Source organism: Schistocerca piceifrons, chromosome 2 (assembly GCF_021461385.2).
Source record: "Schistocerca piceifrons isolate TAMUIC-IGC-003096 chromosome 2, iqSchPice1.1, whole genome shotgun sequence".
NCBI lineage: Eukaryota > Metazoa > Arthropoda > Insecta > Orthoptera > Acrididae > Schistocerca > Schistocerca piceifrons.
Window position 1 is genome coordinate 243,917,770 of NC_060139.1, and position 26,193 is coordinate 243,943,962.

General features: G+C 41.9%; 1 protein-coding gene across 1 annotated transcript in view; it reads left to right on the forward strand.

Moving 5' to 3' along the window:
• LOC124775287 (juvenile hormone acid O-methyltransferase-like) overlaps window positions 1–26,193 on the forward strand; it is a 118,043-nt gene that overhangs the window by 49,107 nt on the left and 42,743 nt on the right. The window contains exons 2-4 of the mRNA XM_047250125.1: window positions 8,119–8,347; window positions 20,240–20,460; window positions 22,995–23,127. Coding sequence (XP_047106081.1) covers window positions 8,119–8,347; window positions 20,240–20,460; window positions 22,995–23,127 — 583 coding nt within the window. The remainder of the gene's footprint in view (window positions 1–8,118; window positions 8,348–20,239; window positions 20,461–22,994; window positions 23,128–26,193) is intronic.

A 26,193-nucleotide genomic window follows, 5' to 3' on the forward strand; every position in this document is an offset into this window, starting at 1 on the left:
TTGAATATTTCTGGTATCTCAACTCAGATTTTTCAGCGCTCATTTAACTTTAGGACTCTGTATCTCAGAATGAACAAAAATGGACTTGTACCACTATTGAAATAAACCCTTCATTTGAAGACAAGAGCAGTACAGTCTAATATGACCACTTCTGCATACTTGTAAATAGTAACTTGTAAACATGGGATGTGCCAGGGGATACTTCCAGGGAATGTATTCCTTCCTACCGATATTTGATTTACATCCCGTCCCCGACCGAATCCTACCGAGTTCCGTGCTCTGCACCACTCAACACCCTGCATAGGGAGTTAAAAAGGAATGGGATAAAATGCTCTCGCAGATCCTCATGAGCCACAAATTCATGTAGTCAGTGCTGAGCATCTCTTTAGATGGATGGACAGCGGTTTACACTGACTAGGAGCAATGAGTCACGCTATATCCTGTGGCAGTCGGATGGAAAGGTTTGGGTTTGGAAACGCCTAGAGAAAATTGCCTGTCATCATGTGTAGTGCGAATATTTAAATTTGGAGGAAGTATTGTGATCGCATGGTCTCCCATAAGTCCAACCCCTCGTCCAAGTCGTGGGAGATGGGCAACGGCACAAAGTAGGGGATTGCCTTTAGGGGCGATGTACAGCGGGGACTTCGTGTGCCCCAGGACCGCTACGGTAGCTGAGAAGGCCCTATGGGAACCCTGAAACGTGACGGCTAACGGGGCTCTGGTGAAGCTGCGATAGGCCTAGCAAGCCAGTAGTGGATAAATCAACTGCTTTCAAAAAGGGAACATGCCTCGGATCACGGAACGGATTTAAAGGAAACGGACCAAGCAATGGAAAAGGATTACGAGATGGTTTACGGCTGGGCACCTTAAACGTAAGGACTCTAACTGGGAAGTTAGAAGAAATTGTAGAAATGATGGAAAGGAGGAAATTGGACATCTTGGGACTTGCTGAGACTAGGTGGAGAGGAGTTGGTGAAAAACCACTAAGTAAAGGATGTAAACTGTACTGGATAGGGAATGAGAGGGGAAGAAATGGAGTGGCAATAGTGGTCAGAGAGGGTCTGCAGGAGGAGGTGGAAGGTATCAATGATCGAATGATAAAAGCCAGAGTACGGGTGAAAGGAAAAAGCATTGAAATCATCCAAGCATATGCCCCACAGGTGGGGTGTACAAAAAAGGAGAAGGAGGAATTTGAAGATGACATGCAAAAGCAGCTAAATGGAGGAAATCAGATTATAATAGGGGACCTCAATGCACATGTTGGCACAGACAGGAAAGGATTCGAGGAGATAATGGGACCAGAGGGCTGGGGGAACCGAAATAGAGAAGGAAAATTGTTGCTGGAATTCTGCAAGAGGAATGGGCTGGCGATCGCAAATTCGTGGTACAAGAAGAGGAGTAGTCACAAAATAACTTGGTACAGTGGGGACTGGTCCCAAACTTCAGTAGTAGACTATGTACTAGTGGATAGGCAGATGATGAGCAGCCTCACAGATGTTAAGGTCATACCATCTGAGGCCTTAGACAGCGACCATCGGCTGTTGGTAGCCACCCTAAGAGAGAAAAAAGATAGGAGGGCAACAGATATACAGGAGAAAAGGTTGAAGACATGGATGCTGAAAGAGGATGAACAGAGGACCCAGTACCAGACACTGATCAGGAAGAAGCTGCCAAAGGAAGATCAGAGAACAGTGGAAGAAGAATGGGGCGATTTTAAGAGGGCTCTAGTTGAGGCAGCTGAGACTGTGTGCGGAAGAACTAGCACAAAGAGGAGAAGTAGGGAAACCCCATGGTGGAACAACATATGTAAAGAGGCAGTACTTCGAAAGAACAAAGCCTTCAGAGAATGGTTCCAGACCCGAACAGAGGAAGCTAGGGTAAAATATAAGGAAAGCAAGAAAGCGGCACAGACCATAGTAAGGGCGGAGAAGAAGAAGTGGATGGAAAAATGGACAAGAATGTTAGAAGAGGACAGTGAAGGGAACAAAAAAGTACTTTACACCATGGTAAGAAATAAGAGGAATGACAGAAGCGAGTGCCTGAGGATCATGGATAATAATGGAAGAGTTGTGGAGGAAATGCATGAGCTCAAAAAGATTTGGAAGGAGTACTTTGAAGATCTGTTGAATGCTGCCAAGCAAGTAACTAACAGCGATGGAGAGCCTAAGGCAGCAGACGATTATAATAGTGGGGAAATTGATGATCTAACTTGGAATGAAGTGGAAGAAGCCATAAAGAGGATGAAAGGGGGCAAGGCACCAGGTTGGGACGAAGTAACAGTGGATATGATACGAGCAGCAGGAGAAGTAGGAACCCAGTGGCTATACAGAGTGCTGAGGGTGGTGTGGAAGGAGAACAGAATTCCTGAGGATTGGAAGAAAGGAATTATAGTCCCGATCTTCAAGAAAGGGGATAAAAGGAGATGTGAGAACTACAGAGGAATCACCCTGCTATGCCACTGTGGAAAAATCTATGAAAAGATGCTGGAGAAGAGAATAAGAAGCAGTATTGAAAGTAGACTGCAAGAGGAGCAGTACGGTTTCAGACCGGGAAGATCAACAACGGACCTCATATTTGCGGTAAGGCAACTGCAGGAAAGGCACTATGAGTACGGGAAGGACTTAATCATGGCCTTTTTGGATATTGAGAAGGCGTATGACAGTATCTGTAGGGACAAGCTCTGGGATGTGCTGAACGCAAAAGGGATAGATGAAGAGATTACACGAAAAGTCAGAAAAATGTATGAGGGAAGTGAGAGTTGTGTGAAAGTGGGGAGGGAACGTACTGCATGGTTCAAGCTGGAAAATGGGCTGCGACAGGGAAGTGCACTTTCGCCTTTATTGTTTATTATTGTTATGGATGAAATCCTACAGCAAGTATCAGATGCAATTGGAGATCATAAAATGAAAGCAGTGCTTTTTGCCGATGACCTGATGTTATGGGGAAATTGCGTGAAGGAGGTGCAAGAGCAGTTAGATGCATGGGAGGCAACGGCAGCACAATATGGAATGCATTTCTCTGCAAAGAAAAGTGAAATAATCGTCACAACAAGGAAGAAGAATAGGCCAAATGTGGATATAACTTGTGGAGGGGAAAAACTACAAGTGGTAGAGAACTTCAAGTACCTGGGAAGCGTGATTGAAAGTAAGGGGGGAAACGCAATGGAAATAAATGAAAGATGCAGAAAAGCAGGGCAGTTCTACAAATGCATTAGGGGGCTTATTTGGAGCAAGGAGGTGCCACAGAAATCCAAGGGAATTATATACCGAACCTACTTTGTCCCCATATTGACATACGGAAGTGAGACATGGGTAATGCACAAAAGCGACAAAAGTAGAATACAGGCTAGTGAAATGAAGTTCCAGAGGAGCAGGTTGGGTGTAACAAGACGAGACAGATTGCGAAATTTGTATGTGAGGGAAAGACTAAAGGAGGAACCAGTACAGGACAGGATAGAAAAATCAAGACTGCAGTGGTATGGACACATGAAGAGAATGGATGAGGGAAGAATTCCAAAGAGGATGTTTGATCTGCAACTGGAGGGGAAGAGGCCCAGAGGAAGACCAAGAGATAGATGGGTGAAGGGAGTGAAGGAATGTGTGATGAGAAGAGGAGAGAACTGGACGAAGGTGGAAGAGGGGGAATGGTGGAAAGACAGAACACGGTGGAGAGGCTTGTGTTCCCGACAGACCCAGCCAGTGGCTGGAAACTGTCCAAGATGATGATGATGATTGTGATCGCATGGGGGTGTTTTTTCGTGGTTAGGGAGTGTTCCGCTAATTGCACGTAAGTCAATGCTAAATGCGGAATATTATGAACGAATTTTAAAGCTCGTTTGACAGCACTACGTGTTCGATCAGCGGGACAATGCAACCAGTAATAAAGTAGCATCTATCATGCAGTGGTCTGTGGACAGTAACATTCCTGACAATTGCCTGGTCTCCCGTGGGTCCTGACCTGAGCACAATGGAACATCTTTGGGTTGAGTTTGTACATCGGCTTCGTCCCACACGCCAGCCTCTAATTACCTTCTCCAGTTTCCCGATCTTGAGGAACAATTGACTCTCATTTCTCGCAAGACATCCAGACACCTCAGTGAAAATGTCTCCAGTACAGTTCAAGCCGTCATAAGGGCGTTCAGTGGATACAGCTCGTATTAGTGTCAACTAACAACTGTCTGGATACGTTTGATCAGACTGTGCAAAGGTATATAATTTGGAGTGCAACGACTAGTCATTACGGAAAGTACAGCTCGCGGCTATATGAGACCGACCAGAGGCTGCAGTGGAACACTACTACTTGGGGACATTTAACTGTTTATGGATAACACGAACACACAAACGTGACAAACACTGGTGAATCCCTGCAGCACATCAAAATTAACTGGAACCGCCAGGTGTAAACTAGTCGACCAAGAGGCAGCGCAGGGAAGCGGAACTGCACACTAAAAGCAGATAAACCCAACCACAGCTCTTATACCGTAATCGATTTACGACCAATCGACCACTTAAATGACACTCTTGGCCTGTCACAGACGCTGCAGCTGGCCCAGGATATCTCGCAGGTGCCCAGTCCCAGCGGTACCCCTTCTTGAAAACTCTTTATGTCGACCTAAGCTATGACAACAGTACCGGGCATTGCACGATACCCAAAACTAACAACCACCCTATCTTCGCAAGCTCTGTCACTGACAGCAAGCAATTCGCTACTGCTCTTACTACCCTTCCAAACAATCGCAGAAGTATTTTGCCCTTGGCGCTTTCCTTGACACATTTTCACCTCTGCCCTTGAAACCGCTGCCCATCGCTCGCTTTTCGTCCACTATCTATCTTCTTGATGCGACCGTATTAGTGGGTAATCTTGCCCAGATATACGGATAACATCACAAGTCCACATTCCATGAAGTCCTCGTGTAGTAATTAACAAATATGGGGGTGACAGTAGTTTTTATGAGATGGTCACCACGTCATTGTGGGCGTGGACGGGCTCTACCCTTTGCGTGATCAAAAAAAAAAAAAAAAAAAAAAAAAGCAGTGGAACTTTCAGAGTTTGGGACCACGAACTTGGCAGGATCCATGTCGGTTCGCGTGTCACTCAGCAGCACATTCCCGGCTGACACACTGTTTTACATGTGTGTGCTCTCAGCGCTTGTAAATTTTTCAGTGACCTAGTTCAGTCTCCTATAATATTTAACGATTTTTACTTTCCTCCCTCCGGTTATGAGAACTTGCGCTGTTATTCAATAGTAATTGCTGGTTAGAACTTTGCAACTTTTCATGAGTCGCAACCCTCGGGAAATGGATTTATTAGTGGTTTAACGAACAGACAGCACTTTTTATTGTCGTGAATGAACGACACTCGAAAGATGCGGTTAATTTGAAATTTAACTTTGATTGATTATGAGCTTTATCACCCCCAATGTGACAGTGATGAGTACATTGTATAGGGTCTCTCGAGTCCGTCTACAGACTTTAATTGTTATGAAACACCCTGGGTGCTGAGCTGACAGTTTGGACTCACTATATGTGCCAGTAGCATGCTGTAGCGTATGGACATTTAAATGAAAAAAATTAAAAAAGAGTTCAATAGTGTAAGCGTAGGCTGCTGCAGCCGCTGTCACTCTCAATAAAATTCTTTAGCGCTGTCGACAGCACTATCAATACATAAAACTGTCCGACGTTTCAGTCACTACTGCAAAAGATCTTCCTCGGGACTTTGTATTAAGCTAGACTGTTGAATGTGAGAGACTTTAGATCTTATATAGCAGCGGAGGAAGCTGTTTTACGTAATTTGATGGGGCGCTTGACGGTAGAAGGGGTGTTAGGCGTTCGTTATTGGTGGGTCGTTGTCATTGGTGGGTAGAGACGTGTCTCGCTGGTGTTTAGATCACTTCTTGCCATTGGTGGAAGCAGACGAATCAGAAACGGACGGTAGTTGTGACGTAGCACTGCGCACTCGTTGTCAGGTGTGGGCAGCGGCGTGCCCGCGCTCAGTGTGCGTACGACCACCGCGGTGCCCCGCTCGCACGTGTAAGTCGCTTTGCGCGCTGTCCGCTATCTAATGTCTCTCTCTCATTAGGCAGTGTAGCCCAGCACAGAGCTCTGAGGAACGCCGTCTACAATACTGGCCGAAACATCGGTCACTTTATGTATTAACAATGCGGCCAACAACCCAGAACAGTTTGTTTGACAAAGTTCAATAGTATTAACAGAAATGGATTCGTCTTGGATACATAGATTTGTAGTCGCTTGCATTTCTGTCACCAGCCTAATGATATAGTGTTCTCTTACAGCTATTGTACTGCGTCATAACTCCCCAAGTTGCGATAAAACACCTTCCGTTAGGTTTCGTGCTTTTAGGTAGCGTTTAATCTTCATATTTGCTTGTCAGGTACCCTTCACCATCGATTAGAAGCTCGTGTGAGCGCCACATGAAAAAAAGTGAGAGGCAGATGTTAATTTTCTTCTGGTGGACGCAATGCTAACGTGCCATCGTGTTTCTGTAACAAATTTGCCAAAGTAAATGGTGGGTCTCAGTACACGTTGGCGTGAACTGCGCTGTTCATTTAACCCGTCGAGTTATTTTAAATTTCCGCTGAAGAAACAACCAAAAGATTTCTTCCGACAGTCACAAGGAACGACCACAAATGATACTAGTCTATGTAGGAGCAACTTACATGCCACTTAGAACTGACACTTACGGATGCAGGTTCTCTCCCCCGCCCCCCCTCCCACCATCATCACCACCAGATAACGAATGGCCAGACACTTGGTGACATTTAGACTAGAACCCTCGAAGGGACGTTAACTACATTTAGTATGAAACCTGACACGATAAATGTTTCTGGAGTACTTTATCTTGATTTTTAATATAAAATTTGTCTTGAACGCACATTTATAAAAAAGATGCTCTGTCTCGATTGCTAACTCATGATTTTCATATTTAAAATAGACAGAAAAAACATTTTTCGCAAATACTTCTACCTACTTATAATATTTACCTTATAAAAAGAAAAAAAAATGAATGAGCATAGCATCAGAGTTTCGTTAAAGTGAGTAACTCATCAAATGTAATACAAACATGTACAGTGTCATAAAAATTACTGTGCGGTCTATGACGCTACTATTTAACATAGAGACAAATGCACATCTGCTAGAGAGCACAACGGCGTGCACGGTAGCATGATTAAAGTTATCGTATAAAAGATCATACAAAAACACAGGAAAAAACTACTGGAAGTTAAATTATGTGCAGTTAAGGATTACATCTTAACATGATTTTCTATGGTATCCGCATGTTGTAACCAATTGGAAACATACCACGCCATTAGTTTAACTATGTTTTTGAACGCTAAAACCGGCTTCATCCACCAGGGACGTTTTGCAAATCATTGTGAACCCAGCGCCGTTGAGATAAACAGAAAAAGGGAAACAGCAACTCGTATTCTAATCTGTATGCTATTAGTAACCAACTTGTCACGAAACATGTAAACGTACTCGTACGGTACATTGTGGTGTATATTATAATTTTCAGGCTGTTCTAACCGTGCACCACAAAAGACAACATCGGTTCACAACACTTACTTATACTGATCACATTACGGGGCTGGAGATGTACAGAAGTCTTATTTTACGAAAAGCTCGTGTTATTTGATGTTATTAATATATACAAAGTGTCCATCAAACGGCTCTAGTAAGAAATTGAGGAATGAAATAGAAGGAGTGGGTCACCAATAAATCCCTTAGGATCTTCTTAAACTGAACTTTACTACTAGCTAAAGTCGTTATGGCTGCTGGAAATATTTTGTTAATGTGTGCTTCTGAATAATGGACACCTTTCTGGACCGGAGTAGGTGACCTTAAACTTTTGTAAAGATACTTAAAAATTGTTCCCATGGAGCGAACTGTTGGTTTGAAAAATGAGGTATTATTTACGATAAATGTCATTAACGCGTAAATAACTGGGAAGCCACAGTCAGTTTATTTCGGCCTTGGTTTAAAGACCTCTTCCATAAACTGACTAGTATTCCGTCTCTATTGACAAAGGGTTAACGTCCACCTTCCCATTAAACTGTATCCGATGTGGAGGGGGATTTCTCTAAAAACTTTTTTCTTCCAGGCATCAGCATCTTGTTCCTGGCTGTGAGGGGGATAGACTTGTAACCAGCTTGGAAGAACAAGAAGTGTACACCAGCATGGATAAGCCGGACTTGTACAACCTCGGGTGTGCTCCCCTCACGCTGCTGGCCGCCAAACAGGTTGACGACCTGTGGCCGGTCCTCACGTGGCCGAGGCAGCCGCTGCCGGTGCTCGACATTGGCTGCGGGCCCGGTGACGTCGCCAGGAAGGTGGGTTCTTCACTTTCAGGCACGTTACTACTTCATCAGAGCAATCGACGACTAAGCAACTCTCTTTTGTAAAGTATCGTCGCTCCTGGATACCTAGGACCACCGAGAAAAGGAGGTATACAGAGTGTTCATTTTCACAGAAGACACTGAAGTATCTCGAAACTACACTTCGGACCAAAAAACAGTTCAAATTCCAATTTGCTTGTCTCGGAGGGGGACATTTCGTAACTTTTAATTGGAACCCCATTCACAACGTTGTAATCCTCGAACAGGGGAGTACTTGACGCGGCACTGTGGCCATGGCTCGCGACGAACTCTACTCTCCTTTTCCATTTCGAGTAAGTGTTCAAACGTAGTATCGCCAACTTCAATACACTTAGTGACCCACTTTCCAAATGAACGTACACAGGACAGAAGCATAGATGCGGCAATAGCAGCATCGCCGTTTCCGATGCTGTCGCCCATATCTTCACGGCCTGTTGGCACTTGCTGCTGCACTTCATCTTTTTCATATCCCCAAAGGAAGAAATCCAGTGACATCAAATCCGGCGACCTAGCAGAATAATTAACAGGGCCACTTCTCCTGATCAACCTACCAGTGTAAAAACGGTTTAATAGCTCTGGTACTTCAATTGCGTAATGCAATGTGCAACCGTCATGCTAAAGCCACATTCGTTGTCGAACGTCAGGGGCAATATCTTACAGTTGTACCGATAGTTCCCGTTTGTGCCCCTTCTACGTGCCGTCGATAAGATACAGACTAATAAGTTTGTTTCTTATGACGCCACAACATATGTAAACCGGCCAAGGACACTGATGGGCAACTTGCTGCAACCAGTGGGGATTGTCTTCACTCCAGTAATGCATATTATCCAGGTTAACGCAACCATAGTTTGTGATTGTAAACTCACGGGAAAATTGTTCCTCGGCAAATAACGTAGAGGTCGATTGCATTTGTTGACGTGTCCATTTATAAACTGAAACGTCCCCTTTGAACAATTGTACAAGACTGTCCTTAAACTGACACACAATATTTTTAGCGCAACGCAATCTGACTTTCAAAAAATCCCTACAAAAGAATGGCCCTGACTAACATTAACCTATACCTTTCACAAATCACTTACCTCACAAAAATCTTCGTTACTCAAGCTACAGCAATACAGCGAGCGCCACTACTGCCAGCTAAATAAAAGATTCAAACTACCGAAGGCACTAACTACTGATATGCATAGTTAGCAAATGAAAGATTTAGATAGAGAACAAACAATGGATTTACCTTGCTAGTGTTCAAAGGTCATAATATATACAGCAGTTCATGACAACCAGTGTTACAAATTTCAGAACTCCGCCATCTCTCTCCCCACATCCACCACTGATGGCGGCTCACCTCCAACTGCGCAACGCTACGCGCTGCTCACAGCCAACTGAGCGTGCCCAACACTACAATGGCAGACAACAATGCAAACCAGCCACAGACTGCACACAGCAATTTTCGTACAGAGCGCTACATAACGTTGCCAATAAGACAACATAAACAGCCTACTTACATAGCCCCCATGCTCCCCACAAAATATTTTACAAATTGTTTTGGGCAGTGGCCAATAATGATTTGATGAAATTTTTCATAATTACAATAACAAAGATATCAAATGCACACACTTATTGATACAATGTTGGTCAAAAGCTAAAATTTTCTCACAGTGCATAAAGACAGTCCTGATCGTTCATCACAGTAAAATTGCAGTGTTTTTCTCAAAGTCTCAGCAGTAAAAGAGAATGCACACAGAAGTAGTGGATTTCCATGCTGTCTTGGAGAAGTAGTGTTGTCCTTCCAACGGAAAGACAGTGCTGACTCTTGACATGCAGACAGGTAATGGGCCACAACAGATCAAACCCACCGCAGAGTCAGTCGAAATTTTGAAGAATATTGGTAGGTAGGTCATCACAGAGTAGACCCACTGTATTCCTGGTAGAGATTACGGTATTGGTGGGCCACCAGAGGTGCAGACCCACTGCAGTCCTTGTAGAAACAATGGAATTGGTTTGCCATCAAAGATGCAGACCCACTGCAGTCCTTGTAGAAATAATGGTATTGGTGGGTGATCAAAGGTGCAGACCCACTGCAGTCCTTGTAGAAATTGGTGTTGGTGAGTCATCAAAGGTGTAGACCCACTGTAGTCCTTGTAGAGACGGCCAGCAACCATCTGTTGGGACTGTGCAGGTGTACAATCACCATCGAAGAGTCTTAAGGACAATATAGCAAGTCCATAAACCACTACTTGTGCACTCACAAAAAATTTTTTTGAAATGTCTTTAGAACCAGCGATGCTGTTATCCAGTCCCTTGCTGAATTATTAACACACATGCAAATACTAACAGTCCCTACTTCTCACATATTGTCCATATACTATGACCAACAGAAACATGTGCAGTGAAATGTAACTTACAAGTTAATAATATGATGAACTGGTGACAATTACAATTGTATAACATGAGAATACAATTACAAAGATACAGAAAACATCATTAAAACATAATAATACAGATAACATTTGTAGTAATACAGACTTTACAAAAGAATAGAAATAAACATGCACATCAGTGTTTCAAGAATTATGACATAAGTAAATACATAAAATAATGAAAATAGTTTTTGTAACATTAATTTCACACATGAGCATTAAATAAAACAGAATAAATAATGTCTAAACATCTTTACAAAGTAAATAACATATTATCAGGAAAATTCTACAATGTAACTCTCATCAGATAATCACATAAAGACAGGAAGAACACAAATACCCAAGGGTACACAAACACATAGCAGAATAACACAGGAGGAAAGGACAGGGTTTGTTTTCAGTGTAACATTTGGTACTGCAGTCCAACCCAAAACATTTGTTTCCACCAAAAAAATCCCATCCAAGCATGCTTTCTGTATTCTGTTCACATCCTCTTTCTAAAATAGTTTTTCTCCACTGTACACTACTTTTTTGGCCAAACCATTTTCTTATAGCTTCTCAATGCATTTCTTCCAATCAATCATAGCTAGTTTCTTATATAGTCTACCCCCTCTTAAGCTAACTTAAATCTACTGAGCTCAGATGCTAAACTAAGGGACGAGGCAATGCAGCAGCACAAAACAATTAACACAAACAGCAATGATCAAAAATACAAATGGCAAAGCAAGCAGCATAAATTAGCAAAGCAAATGAAATATTACAACTAATATAAGGCAATGTGCAGCAAACAAGAAAAATAAATCAGTAGTAAAACTGGCTTAACAGAGTAATACAAAGTGAAATTCAGTAACACTATGCCTGGCAAGCAGCAGCAGCAAATGCTATAACTTATACCTAAACATGACAAAGTTCAAGCAGAAAAAATAGTACACTAAAGACAACAACGCAAATAAGGGAAATGTCTGTTCACATCTTAATATCTGTGACATTAAAGTGGTGCACCACAAAAACTAATTCTACAAAATAAATTACCAAGTACTTGAAAAGAAAATTATGTATGCAGTTCCTGTGAAGTTAAATGTCTTTTTGTGCTCCTTAATTTTTTCGAAAAAAATTATTATTTACTCGATCCATAGACAGAAAATATTTATATTAGTACATCTATAAAATTTTATTTTAACCAATGCTGCAGTGCAGCTAGAAACTAGATATTAAACAAAATAGGTGAAGCAAGGCGTGAAACGTCATTCACTAGCCATATGGCATTTCATAATGCAGTAAACAATCTTTCAACTAGCAAGACAATAGACATAAAATGTTTCTCATCATTTCATTTCAGTAAATATCATAAATTAAGGACTCTACAGTGTAATCATGTTTTCAAGTTTGAGCGTGTAGTATTTATGATGCTTTCTACAAAGGAATGTCAATAGCGAGAATAATGGCCTCCCTTCTTCTTTTTTCTCCACCTGAGCCTCTGAAACGCACACACTAATGGCTTTTTTTTCCAGGCGTCTGTCGCGCAGCTGGGTGCTTACAGAGACCTACCTTTCTTCCCAAAATATTAACGATAGCAGTTTCCACTACAGTGACAGTCTCATATAAAAATATTTCACAGGGCAAGAATTTGCGTTACAAATCTGTAGAAACAAAATCCTATTGATATAACAGTGACCAAAAAATTTTCATCGGCATTGTAATACATTCACGCATTTACATGCATTTCATAACTCTTAAAGTACGATTCTTGGTTTCCAACAACCTTATTCACAAACCAGAGTCCCTAACTACTACTCATTATTCCTTACCTTATTCGTCGACACTTCTTCAATATTTCATCATAACAGATACGTAGCATAATCAAATAACTCATATAGCATCAGCTTACTGATCATAAACGTACCGCAACAGCATAATACACATAGTCATCGTAATAATAACATCATAACACCTCAGTCAACTCTCAAAATCGTCGTAGCTTCCTCCAATAATTTCAAAACCTAAAAAAAATTCTCTGCTCATTTCAAAAGTTTCATCTACCTCAAACGTACTTTAAAAGTCATGATCCCATACCAAATACCTCATTCAAAGCTCTCATAGTATCACAATGGTTCCGAAAAAATATGAACAGTTCACAAAGTACAGACAAACTACAATTTCATAAGTGTGAAGTGACCCAACTGTGTAATTGCGTAAATATGTGTCACTGATGTAGTAAAACAAATGTTTACCTCTCAGTTAAATGATCAGATAGCTATGTAATTTGTGTGTTAGAAAAATATGGTACTGATGTGTAAAGTTGTATAAGCAAATACCATATTAGCTAGGGCTCCTTGTGCTTGCCAAACACATGGTACACAAAGTAAGCGTGTACCCCCCTGAGGATTAATGTAATTATACCCTCAGGTGTTAAAGATTACAGCAATGGAATGAAATGTATCACGGAAAACCTTTGTATCATTGTACTTCAAATATCTTTAAAAAATAAATGTTTTAAGTACAAAATTAATCACTCAAATACGTGTACTGTAGCGCTAAACTGTGCGTCTTGTTGTAAGATAATCTCTGTGGAAGTGTCGTAGTTATCGTCCTCCGAAAGCTAAGTTCTGCAGAAGTCAATGTACTTACCTAATGATACACAAAAGTGAAATGCTTTGCGTATAGATATCTTAGTTATTACGCTTATTGCTCTGATGAAGAAAGCACTGTGCTGTAACGTATTGTTGTCCTACGGAAAAAGCTGTCTCCTTGTAGCCATACCACAAAAGTTACTACTAAAACATGTTTTACTTTACAGAAGAATTCAGAAAAACTGTGCAGATATAAAACTGATACACCGCAAAAGCATTATTGTAAATTGTCACTCATTACTAGTGCCGTGATAAAATCGTGTAGCTATCACATAAATTAACCACTGTGTCATCTGGTATTTCACAGAAAGTACTTTAAATCCAGAACATATTTTCAGGTAAACCAAAATGTTGCATTAAAATCTCATTAGCAGTACTGGTAAATGTTCTAAGTATGTGAGCCTTATAGTCGTTACGTAATTGTGCAACTAACGAGCAAGAATATACACACACAATAACACTGTGTCGTCTGTTCACTATAACAATGCACTCGTAACTACTGTCTAAATATGTATCCTAGGTTCTAGATTGGATAGTTAACTACAAACACTGTCGCATGTTAACAGTTTCTAAGTCTAACAAAGCATACTAGTAACGTAAAGCGAAAAATTTTATTGCAAAGACTAAGCTAAAAAGCAGATTATCTCTCAATAAGCGGTTTTAGATGTGAAATGTGATGCAATCTTTTACTCTTCATAGTACTCAGAGTTTCAACTTGAACCCAATTATCATGCGGTATACGTCGGTAAAGAATACTGGAATTTTTCTCAAGGTTAGCGTCTATGTTATTTTTCTCTGGGCCAGCCGGCGCACGCGGCTGCCTGCGGTGCGAGTCATTGTCTGTCTCTTTGTTGGCGCGCGTCATTATTGGGATTAGGAGACCTAACTTCTACAAATTCACCTTGTCGAGAGGGCCCTGCCCTGTTTAAATCCCGCCAGTTCTGATGCAATTCAGGTCTGTCGTTACGAATATATCGTCTGTCGTCATGTCGATAGATTCAGTAGTTTCTTCCTTGTCCGTCACGTGGTGGAGAATTTCTCCCTGAATCGTAACTGTGCGCCGAACTGTTGCGTCTGAAGTTATTCTGCCTCCCTTGATAATAATTGTTTTGGTTCCCATATTGTCTGTTTCCATGGTTATCTCTATCATATTCATTACTACGGAAATGCGATCTTTCTCTGTAACTATTATTACTCTGCCAGTGGTTGTCATATGGGTGGTGTCTGTTCTGGTCACGATTTGCGTTGTAAGAATAGACTTGTCGTGTCCAGTTTCTGTCGTCACGGAATTGTGACGGATGTGACCTGTAGTGATTGTTTTCCTGTTTTCGCATCCCGCGACTGTCTGTGTCAATTTCTAATTCTTGTAAGAGTCCCTGAAAAGCTTCAATGTCGTCTTTGCAACGTCCTGCCAAAATAATATTTCTTAAATGTTCAGGAAATTTCATTAAGCAAATGCGGATGAGTTCTGAAGGGCTGTATGGGTTTGACAGGTACCGATTTTTGTGCAACATGTCTTCAAAATATTTCACAAGACTGGAAAATTCAGATTGTTCGAAATGTTTCATCATTATGATGCTATATTTTACTCGGTCTTGTGTGGCTTGAGACCAATATGCTGAGAGGAAGGCATGATAAAAATCTCCTTCACTGTGACAATCGTGAATGACCGATCGCATTCTTACAGCTGGTTCATTCTCCAAGTTGCTGTTGTTGTTGTGGTCTTCAGTCCTGAGACTGGTTTGATGCAGCTCTCCATGCTACTCTATCCTGTGCAAGCTTCTTCATCTCCCAGTACCTACTGCAACCTACATCCTTCTGAATCTGCTTAGTGTATTCATCTCTTGGTCTCCCTCTACGATTTTTACCCTCCACGCTGCCCTCCAATACTAAATTGGTGATCCCTTGATGCCTCAGAACATGTCCTACCAACCGATCCCTTCTTCTGGTCAAGTTGTGCCACAAACTTCTCTTCTCTCCAATCCTATTCAATACTTCCTCATTAGTTATGTGATCTACTCATCTAATCTTCAGCATTTTTCCGTAGCACCATATTTCGAAAGCATCTATTCTCTTCTTGTCCAAACTATTTATCGTCCATGGTTCACTTCCATACAAGGCTACACTCCATACAAATACTTTCAGAAATGACTTCCTGACACTTACATCTATACTCGATGTTAACAAATTTCTCTTCTTCAGAAACGCTTTCCTTGTCATTGCCAGTCTACATTTTATATCCTCTCTACTCCGACCATCATCAGTTATTTCTCTCCCCAAATAGCAAAACTCCATTCTCCAAGTAGCCACACATAAATTCTAACCTGTGCTCCAATGACCAGTTGGGAGGAAAACAATGAGAGAATTGATGGAGCCACAATTCTTAAATGTTTTGAATTTACGTGTAGTAATGAACAGCTTATAGTCAAAATCATCATGTCGGCGAGTAGCGTATCGGTCATTGTTACGTCGTGTCGGCGGTTTCATCTCAAAATTCGGTGCACCTTGCCAATTTCTTTCATAATTTCCGAAGTGTCCTGTGTTATTATTTTGTGGGTGTTCCGTATTATAGTCACAATATTTCACACGATAACACAGAAAAGCACAATTTGAAGAGCAAAAGTAAGAGAACACATTAACATAGCACTGAAAATAACATGGAGTTAATTGCAAGCACAGCTGCGAAATACTTGGTGCAAATCTACATGCATGCCACAACTGTTTTACTGTACTACAATGAAAGACTGCAACTACAAAGGAGATTCTCTCTACAATTACGTGCTAGCAATAAACAATAGCTACACTAATTACACAAACTACAAGAAAAAAATCAGAAGAGTCCAGCGAGGTCTCCTCGGCTAAGGGTCGACATATGAAACGTCCCCTTTGAACAATTGTACAAGACTGTCCTTAAACTGGCACACAATATTTTTAGCGCAACGCAATCTGACTTTCAAAAAATCCCTACAAAAGAATGGCCCTGACTAACATTAACCTATACCTTTCACAAATCACTTACCTCACAAAAATCTTCGTTACTCAAGCTACAGCAATACAGCGAGCGCCACTACTGCCAGCTAAATAAAAGATTCAAACTACCGAAGGCACTAACTACTGATATGCATAGTTTGCAAATGAATGATTTAGATAGAGAACAAACAATGTATTTACCTTACTAGTGTTCAAAGGTCATAATATATACAGCAGTTCATGACAACCAGTGTTACAAATTTCAGAACTCCGCCATCTCTCTCCCCACATCCACCACTGCTGGCGGCTCACCTCCAACTGCGCAACGCTACGCGCTGTTAACAGCCAACTGCCGCTGCCCAACACTACAGTGGCAGACAATAATGCAAACTAGCCACAGACTGCACACAGCAATTTTCATACAGAGCGCTACGTAACGTTGCCAATAAGACAACATAAACAGCCTACTTACAAAACCACTACCCGGTTATGGAAATCGGCGCCATGCAATTCTTGATGCAACGACTTGTGGTGTGGATAATCCCTATGACAATGCAATATTGTACAATACTACCTACGAACATATTCGAATCGCGGTGTAATTGCTTATCCGTGGGCTGTGGTGCGCTGCCACTGTTACAGCTACTTCACTATCTTCTTCTTCAACAACAATTTGATATGCCAGACTACCAGTAAATGGTAGCTTTAATGCGCCGCTGCACATATTGAGTAAATGAGATAATGTCACTGTCCATCCCACTCACAGGGAACTCATCACCAGTAGCAACAAGGACTTTACATTTATCACACCCTTTCATGAATTTTAATAAAGAAAGCTATACATAACATCCTATGTACGACAATAGATTTGAGACATTCTGTGGGATTTCTATGCTACTTGCATATTCCTTCTTCATCTCCAGATTTACACAACAGGTGCACCAAATTTCAGGCACCTGTAATAATTAACAAGAAAAGGATAGTTGCTACTCACCATATAGCGGAGATGGTGAGTCGCCGACAGCCACAACAAAAAGATTATCAGAAAGTGAGCTTTTTTGCTACCACGGCCTTCGTCGAAAATAGGCAACGTACACACACACACACACACACACACACGCACACACTCGCAATCGCAGCTCACACATACATGATCATAATCTCCGACTATTTTCGATGAAGGCCCTGTTGGCCGAAAGCTCATTTTCTGACAGTATTTTTGTTGTGCCTATCTTCGACTCGGTACCTCCGTAATATAGCATCAACTATCTTTTTCGTAGTACTGTTACTTTCTGTCTTGAATTTTCCATTGCGTAATAAGTAACAGATCGATATATCCTTTTCGAAAGCAAGAAAAAACATGGTGCTCACGATTAAACAGGGATTATTTATGCAAGATGTCACAAAATTATCCCATAATTTGAGAGGCGATGCCAACGGCCTTGCCGCAGTGGTAACACCGGTTTCGTCAGTCGGGCTGTGCTAGCACTTGGATGAGTGACGATCCGGTCTGCCGAGCGCTGTTGGCAAGCGTGGTGCACTCAGCCCTTGTGAGGCAAAGTGAGGAGCTACTTGATACAGAAGTAACGGCTCCGGTCTCGTAAACTGACTTACGGCCGGGAGAGCGGTGTGCTGACCACGTGCCCTTCTATATCCACATTCAGTGACGCCTGTGGGCGGACGATGACACGGTGGCCAGTCGGTACCGTTGGGTCTTTCAGGGCCTGTTCGGACGGAGTTTTTATTTTTGAGAGGCGATGGTGTGGTCCAAACCAAGACAAAAATATCCAGTAAACATGGCTTCTAAAACGTATATATTAAGAGCTGTGACCATTTGTTCAGTATTAGAAATTTGTTTCACATGAGCCTATATGAACAAATGCTCATAGCACTTAAGGTATACATTTTATAGCCCATGTATACTGGAGTTTTTTTTCTTGGTTTAGTCCATATTGCCACCTTTCAATATACGGTACGATTTTTTTTAACTTCCAGTATAACGAAACATTGGCCTTTGCGTTTAGGTCTCACGCTGTGAGGGTTCGATACAATCTTAATTATGTTCATCTGTACCGGAAACCGAGAATATCGACAACGTTTGCCTGTTATCAACATTGATACTGGCAAAATCTTGGTCTCAGGAATTGCAAGGCTTTCGAGAATGTTTTAATTTCAAGTTTGAAGTCGGATATCAAATGACAAAAAGATATTTTTTTTAGTGATACAATTACAAATTTACTTAAACTGTGCAATTTTGCTTCTTGCCTAAATTCATGATTCTAGGTGAACTGGAAGTAACTATAGTTTTGATGAGTGAGCTTGCAAATGTCAAAATGTGTCATAAATGGCCGTACCTTGTGATTTCACTGTCTTGGAAGCTTCACTTTTTTACTCCGTCAAGGGACCGTAGATCTTAGCATGTGACATAAATTTTTACAGTAAGGCAGACATACAGACAGAAAAGTAATCCAACAGAGGTTCGATTTTTACCGGCTGAAGTAAGGAACCCTAAAAAGAAACTAATTGTACGTACATTGTGTTTTCGCCAGTTTATGAGCAGTGTTCTGACACAAAGAGACACCAATCTGGAAACGAATCCAGTTCCAATAAATCCCAAACGCAGCCGATATTTCTCACATAAGAGTTCAACGCTCACTGAAGGCGTGGACCCGACAAGCACACCCTGTGTACATAAGCCGGCCACCGGTGCAGTTTCCAAGATACCGGCGGGTTTTCAAATAGACTTCGGTTGATGACTCGCCGCCTGAACTATCTGTCAGTTGTCGCAGGGTTGACAGAAACAGTCTGAAAAGCTTGTAGGGGGGTTGCAGGGTAGGCTGTACTGAGAAATTACTATTGAGAACAAAATTCATACGTTGCGGCAAGTCCGATTTAATTAGCAATTCAAGCATTTGTACAGGCAAAAGTGCGGCAATGCACAGACATCTGTTAGTCCGTGAGTTATCACTTCTTCAAATGCTTATTACCAGTTACAATGTGCCTTTTCCGGAAGTTATAAGTTTAAGATAGGTGAGGAGAAGCTACGTTTGTGCTGGTGGTGGTGGTGGTTAGTGTTTAACGTCCCGTCGACAACGAGGTCATTAGAGACAAAGCGCAAGCTCGGGTTAGGGAAGGATTGGGAAGGAAATCGGCGGTGCCCTTTCAAAGGAACCATCCCGACATTTGCCTGAAACGATTTAGGGAAATCACGGAAAACCTAAATCGGGATGGCTGGAGACTGGATTGAACCGTCGTCCTCCCGAATGCGAGTCCAGTGTGCTAACCACTGCGCCACCTCGCTCGGTTTACGTTTGTGCTGTCTGAGGAAACGAGCGAAGAACACATTTGGCAACAGCTTCTCCGGTACCCTGCTTGAATTCACGCGTTCAACGACTTGTTTAGCTATCTTCAACAAAAACAGAATCGGGAACGATTTATAATCAGTTACCAGTGCAACCTACCCTGTAACACCCTTGCAAGCTTTTCAGACCGTTCCCGACCGCCCTATACAACTCTCAGGCTTTAGCTGGCCCGGTGAGCTATGTTCCGCGGACAACGCGGCGACCCACCCCCATGTACCAGGCCACGACACACGGAGTGGACGCTCTGTAATCTGCACCGTGCTCTCCATTCGACAACTGTGGCCTCTTTCATCGCCCTCCTTTTTTCTCAATATTCGACATGTCTGGAAATTGCACAGCACGGTTGTATCAAAGATCTGCAATACCTGTGGATCGCTTTGCCTCTTAAAAGAAACGGAAGCACTGATTAACTTTATAAGCTGTATAGCTTAGAAGAGCAAATCAGAAAGTACATTTCTGCACTGGCAGGTTTTAGCCCCGCGGCTGCCACCGGGTACGAAGCTGGTGGCCTGCAACATCAGCAAAAAGATGCTGGAGTTCTGCAGGCAACACAACGCGCTGCCAGGCACCATCACGTACGAGCAGCTGGACGTGGTTGAGCCCGACCTGGAGAACTCCGCCGTGTGGCAGTACGCGCCCTTCGGCAAGGTGTTCTGTTTGCTGCTGCTGCATTGGGTCCCCGACAACAGGTGTGTACTCATTTTGTCGCCTTACCAACTACTGTGCAACAACTGGCCTGTCTTAATTCTCCGATTGTAGTTCAAGAGGGGTTAAACTTGAACACTCCAACTATTGCTGTTGTGGTACTTCCAAGAGTAAGAAATGCCGTAACAATCAGTCATACATTTTCTCCAATAACATTTTTAGTTTATCGATATTTATATCTTATGTTACTGATAAAACTAGATTATGTAAGGCTTGTTGCCAGAGTGGCAGAAGAATGTATTAGCCGCCCTTTGTGGCCGAGCGGTTCTAGGCGCTTCAGTCTGGAACCGCGCTGCTGCTACGGTCGCAGGTTCGAATCCTGCCTCGGGCATTGATGTGTGTGATGTCCTTAGGTTAGTTAGGTTTAAGTAGTTCTAAGTCTAGAGGACTGATGACCTCAGATGTTAAGTTCCGGAATGCTCAGAGCAATTTCAATCATTTTTGAATGTATTATGTATTAAAACGAATTGACAGAGCACCATGTAACTACGAGGGGAAGGCAAAAGGTAAAGATCACTGTTTAAAATAGAAATGAACTATTTTATAATCAGGCCAACCGCAGCTTTTGAAAGGCATGACGTTAGGAAGGAGTCCGCTAACAGATATTTAAATTGTTTTTCATTAAAACACAATAAGTTTCGCTGCCTAAGGCCACATCGCCAGCCGGCCGAAGTGGCCGTGTGGTTCTGGGCGCTGCAGTCTGGAAACGAGCGACCGTTACGGTCGCAGGTTCGAATCCTGCCTCGGGCATGGATGTGTGTGATGTCCTTAGGTTAGTTAGGTTTAAGTAGTTCTAAGTTCTAGGGGACTGATGACCTCAGATGTTAAGTCCCATAGTGCTGTCTTTCTCGTGGGCCTCATACGGACAGTGTGACATCATGTACTCATGACTAGGAGCGCTGGGTATATCTTTACACACGAGAATAATACAGAATTTTATTACGTTCTTAAACGAAATCATACAAACAATCAAAATTCGCCAGACTGATATGGTGCTTTAATTCCAATTGGTTATTCAACGTGAGTTGAGCGTTTTCGTTTTTATAGCTAAAAATTTCTACTCTCTAACATATTCAAAATGTGGCTTTTTGCTTTCTTATGGAATATTTTTAAATTTTCTGAAGGGCTTGTGATGCTGTGTCCCTCTTCGCTAAGTGCGCTGTTAATTTAGCTCGTGGGTTATTTAAGATAAGGTGTTCCTGAAATATTTGAAATGACCTACCGGTTTGTCCTATATATTTCTTACGGCAATCACTGCATGTAAAACAGTATCCAGCCGCTTCATTATATTTGTTCACAAGAGCTTTTTGCCTGGGTTTACTGCTTATATCCGAAAATGTAAAACACGCTGAAGTAATATTTTACATCTCGTATGACTGCATTTTTTCGCGTAATTCACCCAGATATGGTATTCTAAAAGAAATAGAGCGTTGCTTTGCCTTCTAGGCTGGTGTTTTGCTTTGCCCTTCACCGAGCTGCCCTAACTCACACCGGAAAGACACTGCCACCTTATACTTTCCACATAGTAACTTGCGTACTGCAGCGACGTTGTAGAAGTGACAATATTTTATTGCCAATCCAGCCCCTTTTTGAAGCCTTTTAGCGTCCGCTCACTATAAAATGTTTCCTTTTTTCTCTTTAGATGAAGACAAATTTTAAAGGATGGAGCACACGTCTGGTCTCCCGTTAGAACCGACATTTTTTTTTTTTTTTATCAGGAGAGGAGATGGCACATGTTCGACAAGTCAACTGGAAGAAAAATAAAAGCTGCAAAGGCATACTGTTTACTGAATATGTTCTTTCTCGATATGCATAAAAAACCACGAAAGTTCATGATTCGCTACAGGTTGTTCTGCAAGGCATCTTTGTACGAGAGACTACGGGGAGAGTAGTATAGATCTAGAAGCTGTAAAACTACTTTGGAGGAAATAAGCCCCTTTAATCTCCATGAGACATGAAAAAAAAATCTCATTCACGCTTTGAACTCAACGGAATAAGAAGGAAAGGAAACTAGCGATTGGTACAGGGGAGAAGCTCCTGCTGGTCACAGTAAAAATAAAACGGTACAGGAGCAAAAAAGTTGTAGTCAGAATTTTTTTATGGGATTAATGAAGTGCCATTCTGAATTTTCACCAAGGTGTGTGCAGTCTGATAGCTTTCAAATAGCACAAGATATCAACAGAGAACAAGGAATGATTAGACTGAATACCTATAACGACACTGAAGTTACCGTCACATTTAGTTTCATTTTTGTGCTCACATTTACAATGTTTTTGTTCTCATTATGTGTTCGGTGCAGGGAACAGCAAGTTGAAGCTCATTAATTTAACCACTTTTGCATAACTTACTTAATGGAATTAAAAACATCTTATTTTTTGGGCTTTCAGTATTGTTATTGTATATTTTCACCACAAAATAGTTTTGTTGTAATTCGTTCGTACGATTCTTAGAAAAATTCAACAAGTCTTGCGTATTTTCCACTGGGGCGAAGCCCCCTAATTAATTAATATTTTCACAGGCGTGCTGTCCAGAACATTCACAAGCTGTTGGTTTCTGGCGGAGAGGCTGTCTTCAGCGTAATGGCTAACATGACTCATTACACAGCGTTTGAAGAAATGGCGAAAGACTCGCGTTGGGCCCAGTACATGCAGGTAAATCTTAGGTCTAGTTGACGTCCTGCTAAATCTCAGAAATACTTGGCAAATGATGATTAATAATACGAAAAATGCCCTACCTCAGGAGTAGTCAACTTGCTTTGCTACGGTAAAATTTCTAACTTCTGAGCGCTGATGGGCCTAGTAAGTCACTGTTCTGCAGATACGAGGGCGTGCTAAAAAGTAATTCCTCCGAATTTTTAATTCTGTTCTCTATACAGTTCGAGGCATTAAAGATCTTGCACATTACTCGGTCGACATGGTTTCGAGCTGTTGCGTGTAAAAGAGAGGTGTGTAACGTTAACTAAGTAGGTGCGTAACAAACGAAATGCTGTAATCGAGTTTCTAACCGCAGACAACATGCCTCTAATTGAAATCTGTAGATGAATGAAAACTGTGTACAGTGATGATTGTATCGACATCAGTAATGTGCGATGCTGGGTTGTTCGGGCTCGTAATGAAGCTGGTAAAAGTCGTCGAGGGAGACCAAGAGATGAGTACAATAAGCAGATTCAGAAGAATGTAGGTTGCAGTACTTATTTCGGGATGAAGAGATTTGCGCAGGATAGAGTAGCATGGAGAGCCGCATCAAAGCAGTCTTCGGGCTGAAGACCACAACAACAACAACCTCATTGTATGTGGCAGAGCGTCATCTCTTTCCAAAACCTAAGAAACACTTCCGAGGACTTCATTTTGATAGTGATGAATCAGTGCAGTTAGAGGTAAGGTTTTAGCTCAGTCAACAAAGTCAGACATTCTACAGTGACTCTGTCAACAAACTGATCTCTCATTGGGGGCACGTGTTCGTCACCAAGGTAACTTTGTTGAGCAGCAAATATGTAGACATGAAGAACAATGAAGTAGAATGTTAATAAAGTTTGGTTTACTTAAATAGCGTTACGAGATTTCAAATTAAAAAATTAGGAGCAACTATATTTCAGTACACCCTCTTAATTACGATTCTCTACTGAACTCGAGCCACAAACCTGATTGGGGGGGGGGGGGGGGGAGTCCCGGGAGGAATGGTCAGTATTCAGGAGTAGGACAGGAAGAAAAATTGTCAGGTAAACATGGACTATAAAACTGGCATTTTATGAGCTATTAGCTCTTCTTCATTTTCGATACTGTGAAACCAGTCGGACATCGACAACTCCCACGTACTCTGCCAGTTACGCAGAATCGTCATTGGAGAGTGGATCAATTTGGACCAGGGCTGGCTGGATAGTCTCATCGATGGTACACAGAGGGCGGTTTCAACTGTGCATCCGAGCAACGAAACATTCCACCATGTATTAACTTTGGCTCAGGAGTGCTGTGAAAAACCTCCTATGGGAAACAGAGGATTTTGCCGTTACACAAATGCCTGTGTTCCTGATTTGGTGCTCTAGACACATCGCAAATAAAAATACACGCTTGCCTCAGAGCCAATTTTTGGTTTGTGTGCCGTGGATTTCCAAATAAAGGGGCAATGCAAAACTTCTATTGTTCAGTGGATTTTACAGAGTAACTAAATGTAGATGTTTCGAAGTGTTTGGGTAACACTCAAGCTATTTTTTCATTGCTCTAGAGTGTGGAGAATTCAGCATACACCCTTTATCCAGAACATCCTCTATGAACTTCGTCTTGGTCATTAACAGACTTGATTTTCATTGCTGTTTCTTACACCTGTTACTATATGTAGATTTTATTTTAGTAAAAAGGGATGTTCCTGATAACCTCATTTTCACCAAACAGGAAACAAACTGCTGAGCAGACAGCTCTCACAAGGAAGCAATTTCGGCGCTGATGTGTCAAAAAGAGCAACAACTCACGACAGACGAGACTCGCTACAGGAATAAAATGGCAGGGCGCTGCAGTAGATTCACTTGCCACGTGTAGTCAAAGGAGGCCACAAAATCGTTCATGTAAAAGGGGCTTCCGACGTCCTCTTGTGGGAAATTCCATAATAAATAGTTTTTAGGCGCATACTCTGCACCAGTATATAAGTATGACTTTTACAGGAAGACAATTATTGAACTATTTGAATAAAACGTAAATTTCTTACAAACTACGGCGTGTACACAATTTATTCAACATCGTCTCCACAGATATTCAGATTTAGATTATGACATGTTCGATATATCTGCCACATTGACGATGATGAGAGACAGACGAAGAGCAAAATTCTGCATGATCCACTGAAGTGGTGGAACTTCGATGCTGTCCATGACTTCCTAAATGGCTGTTTTCAGCCCCACAAGAAGGAGTCGCATACGTTCAGACCCGGAGAATATGGCGGCCAGTCGAGGCCCATGCCAGTGGCCTCTGGGTACTCCAGAGCCAGAATGTGTGCCCCAAAGTCCTCCTCCAGGACATCAAACACTCTCCTGCTTCGATAGGGCCGAACTCCGTTTTCCATGACCACACCTTGCCGAAATCTGGGATGGGGATGAAATCATCTTCCAAAACCCTCACGTACCGTTCGTTAGTCTCCGCGCTATCAAGGAACATCGCACCGATTGTTCCGTGACTGCACATTGCACACCACGCAGTCTCCCGTTGAGGGGGAAGAGACATATCGACTGTGAAATGCGGATTCTCAGTCCCGAAATGCGCCAATTTTGCTTATTGCCGAACCCATCCAGGTGAAGTTGGGCCTCGTCACTAAACAAAACAACAATGGGCATACTAATTCCCATTGTGCCACGCGGCCAACAGTGCAGTTTGAACGTCCTAACGCAATCCGTTCAGAAGTTATGACGATTTTATTTCATATATTTCAGTAATTGCCACCCTGTATATCCTTAAGGCCAGATAAATTCTAACACAGAGGAAGATGCACGCTTTTGCGCTGATTCATTCTAGTTGTTACAATAAAGTGTTCCTCACTCGGAATGTTTCCACAATATCACAAGTAAACATAATTAAACTTTATTTATGTGAATAGGTAAACCTCGAACAGAAACAGTTACTGTTTCTGATAGAGTACAACAGAAGAAAACAAACATTCTCCAGAAATTCTTCTTAGTTCTGTGTAGGAAAGTTTCGTCACAAACAACTGTTCTTCAACGAAGCCAGAATAGA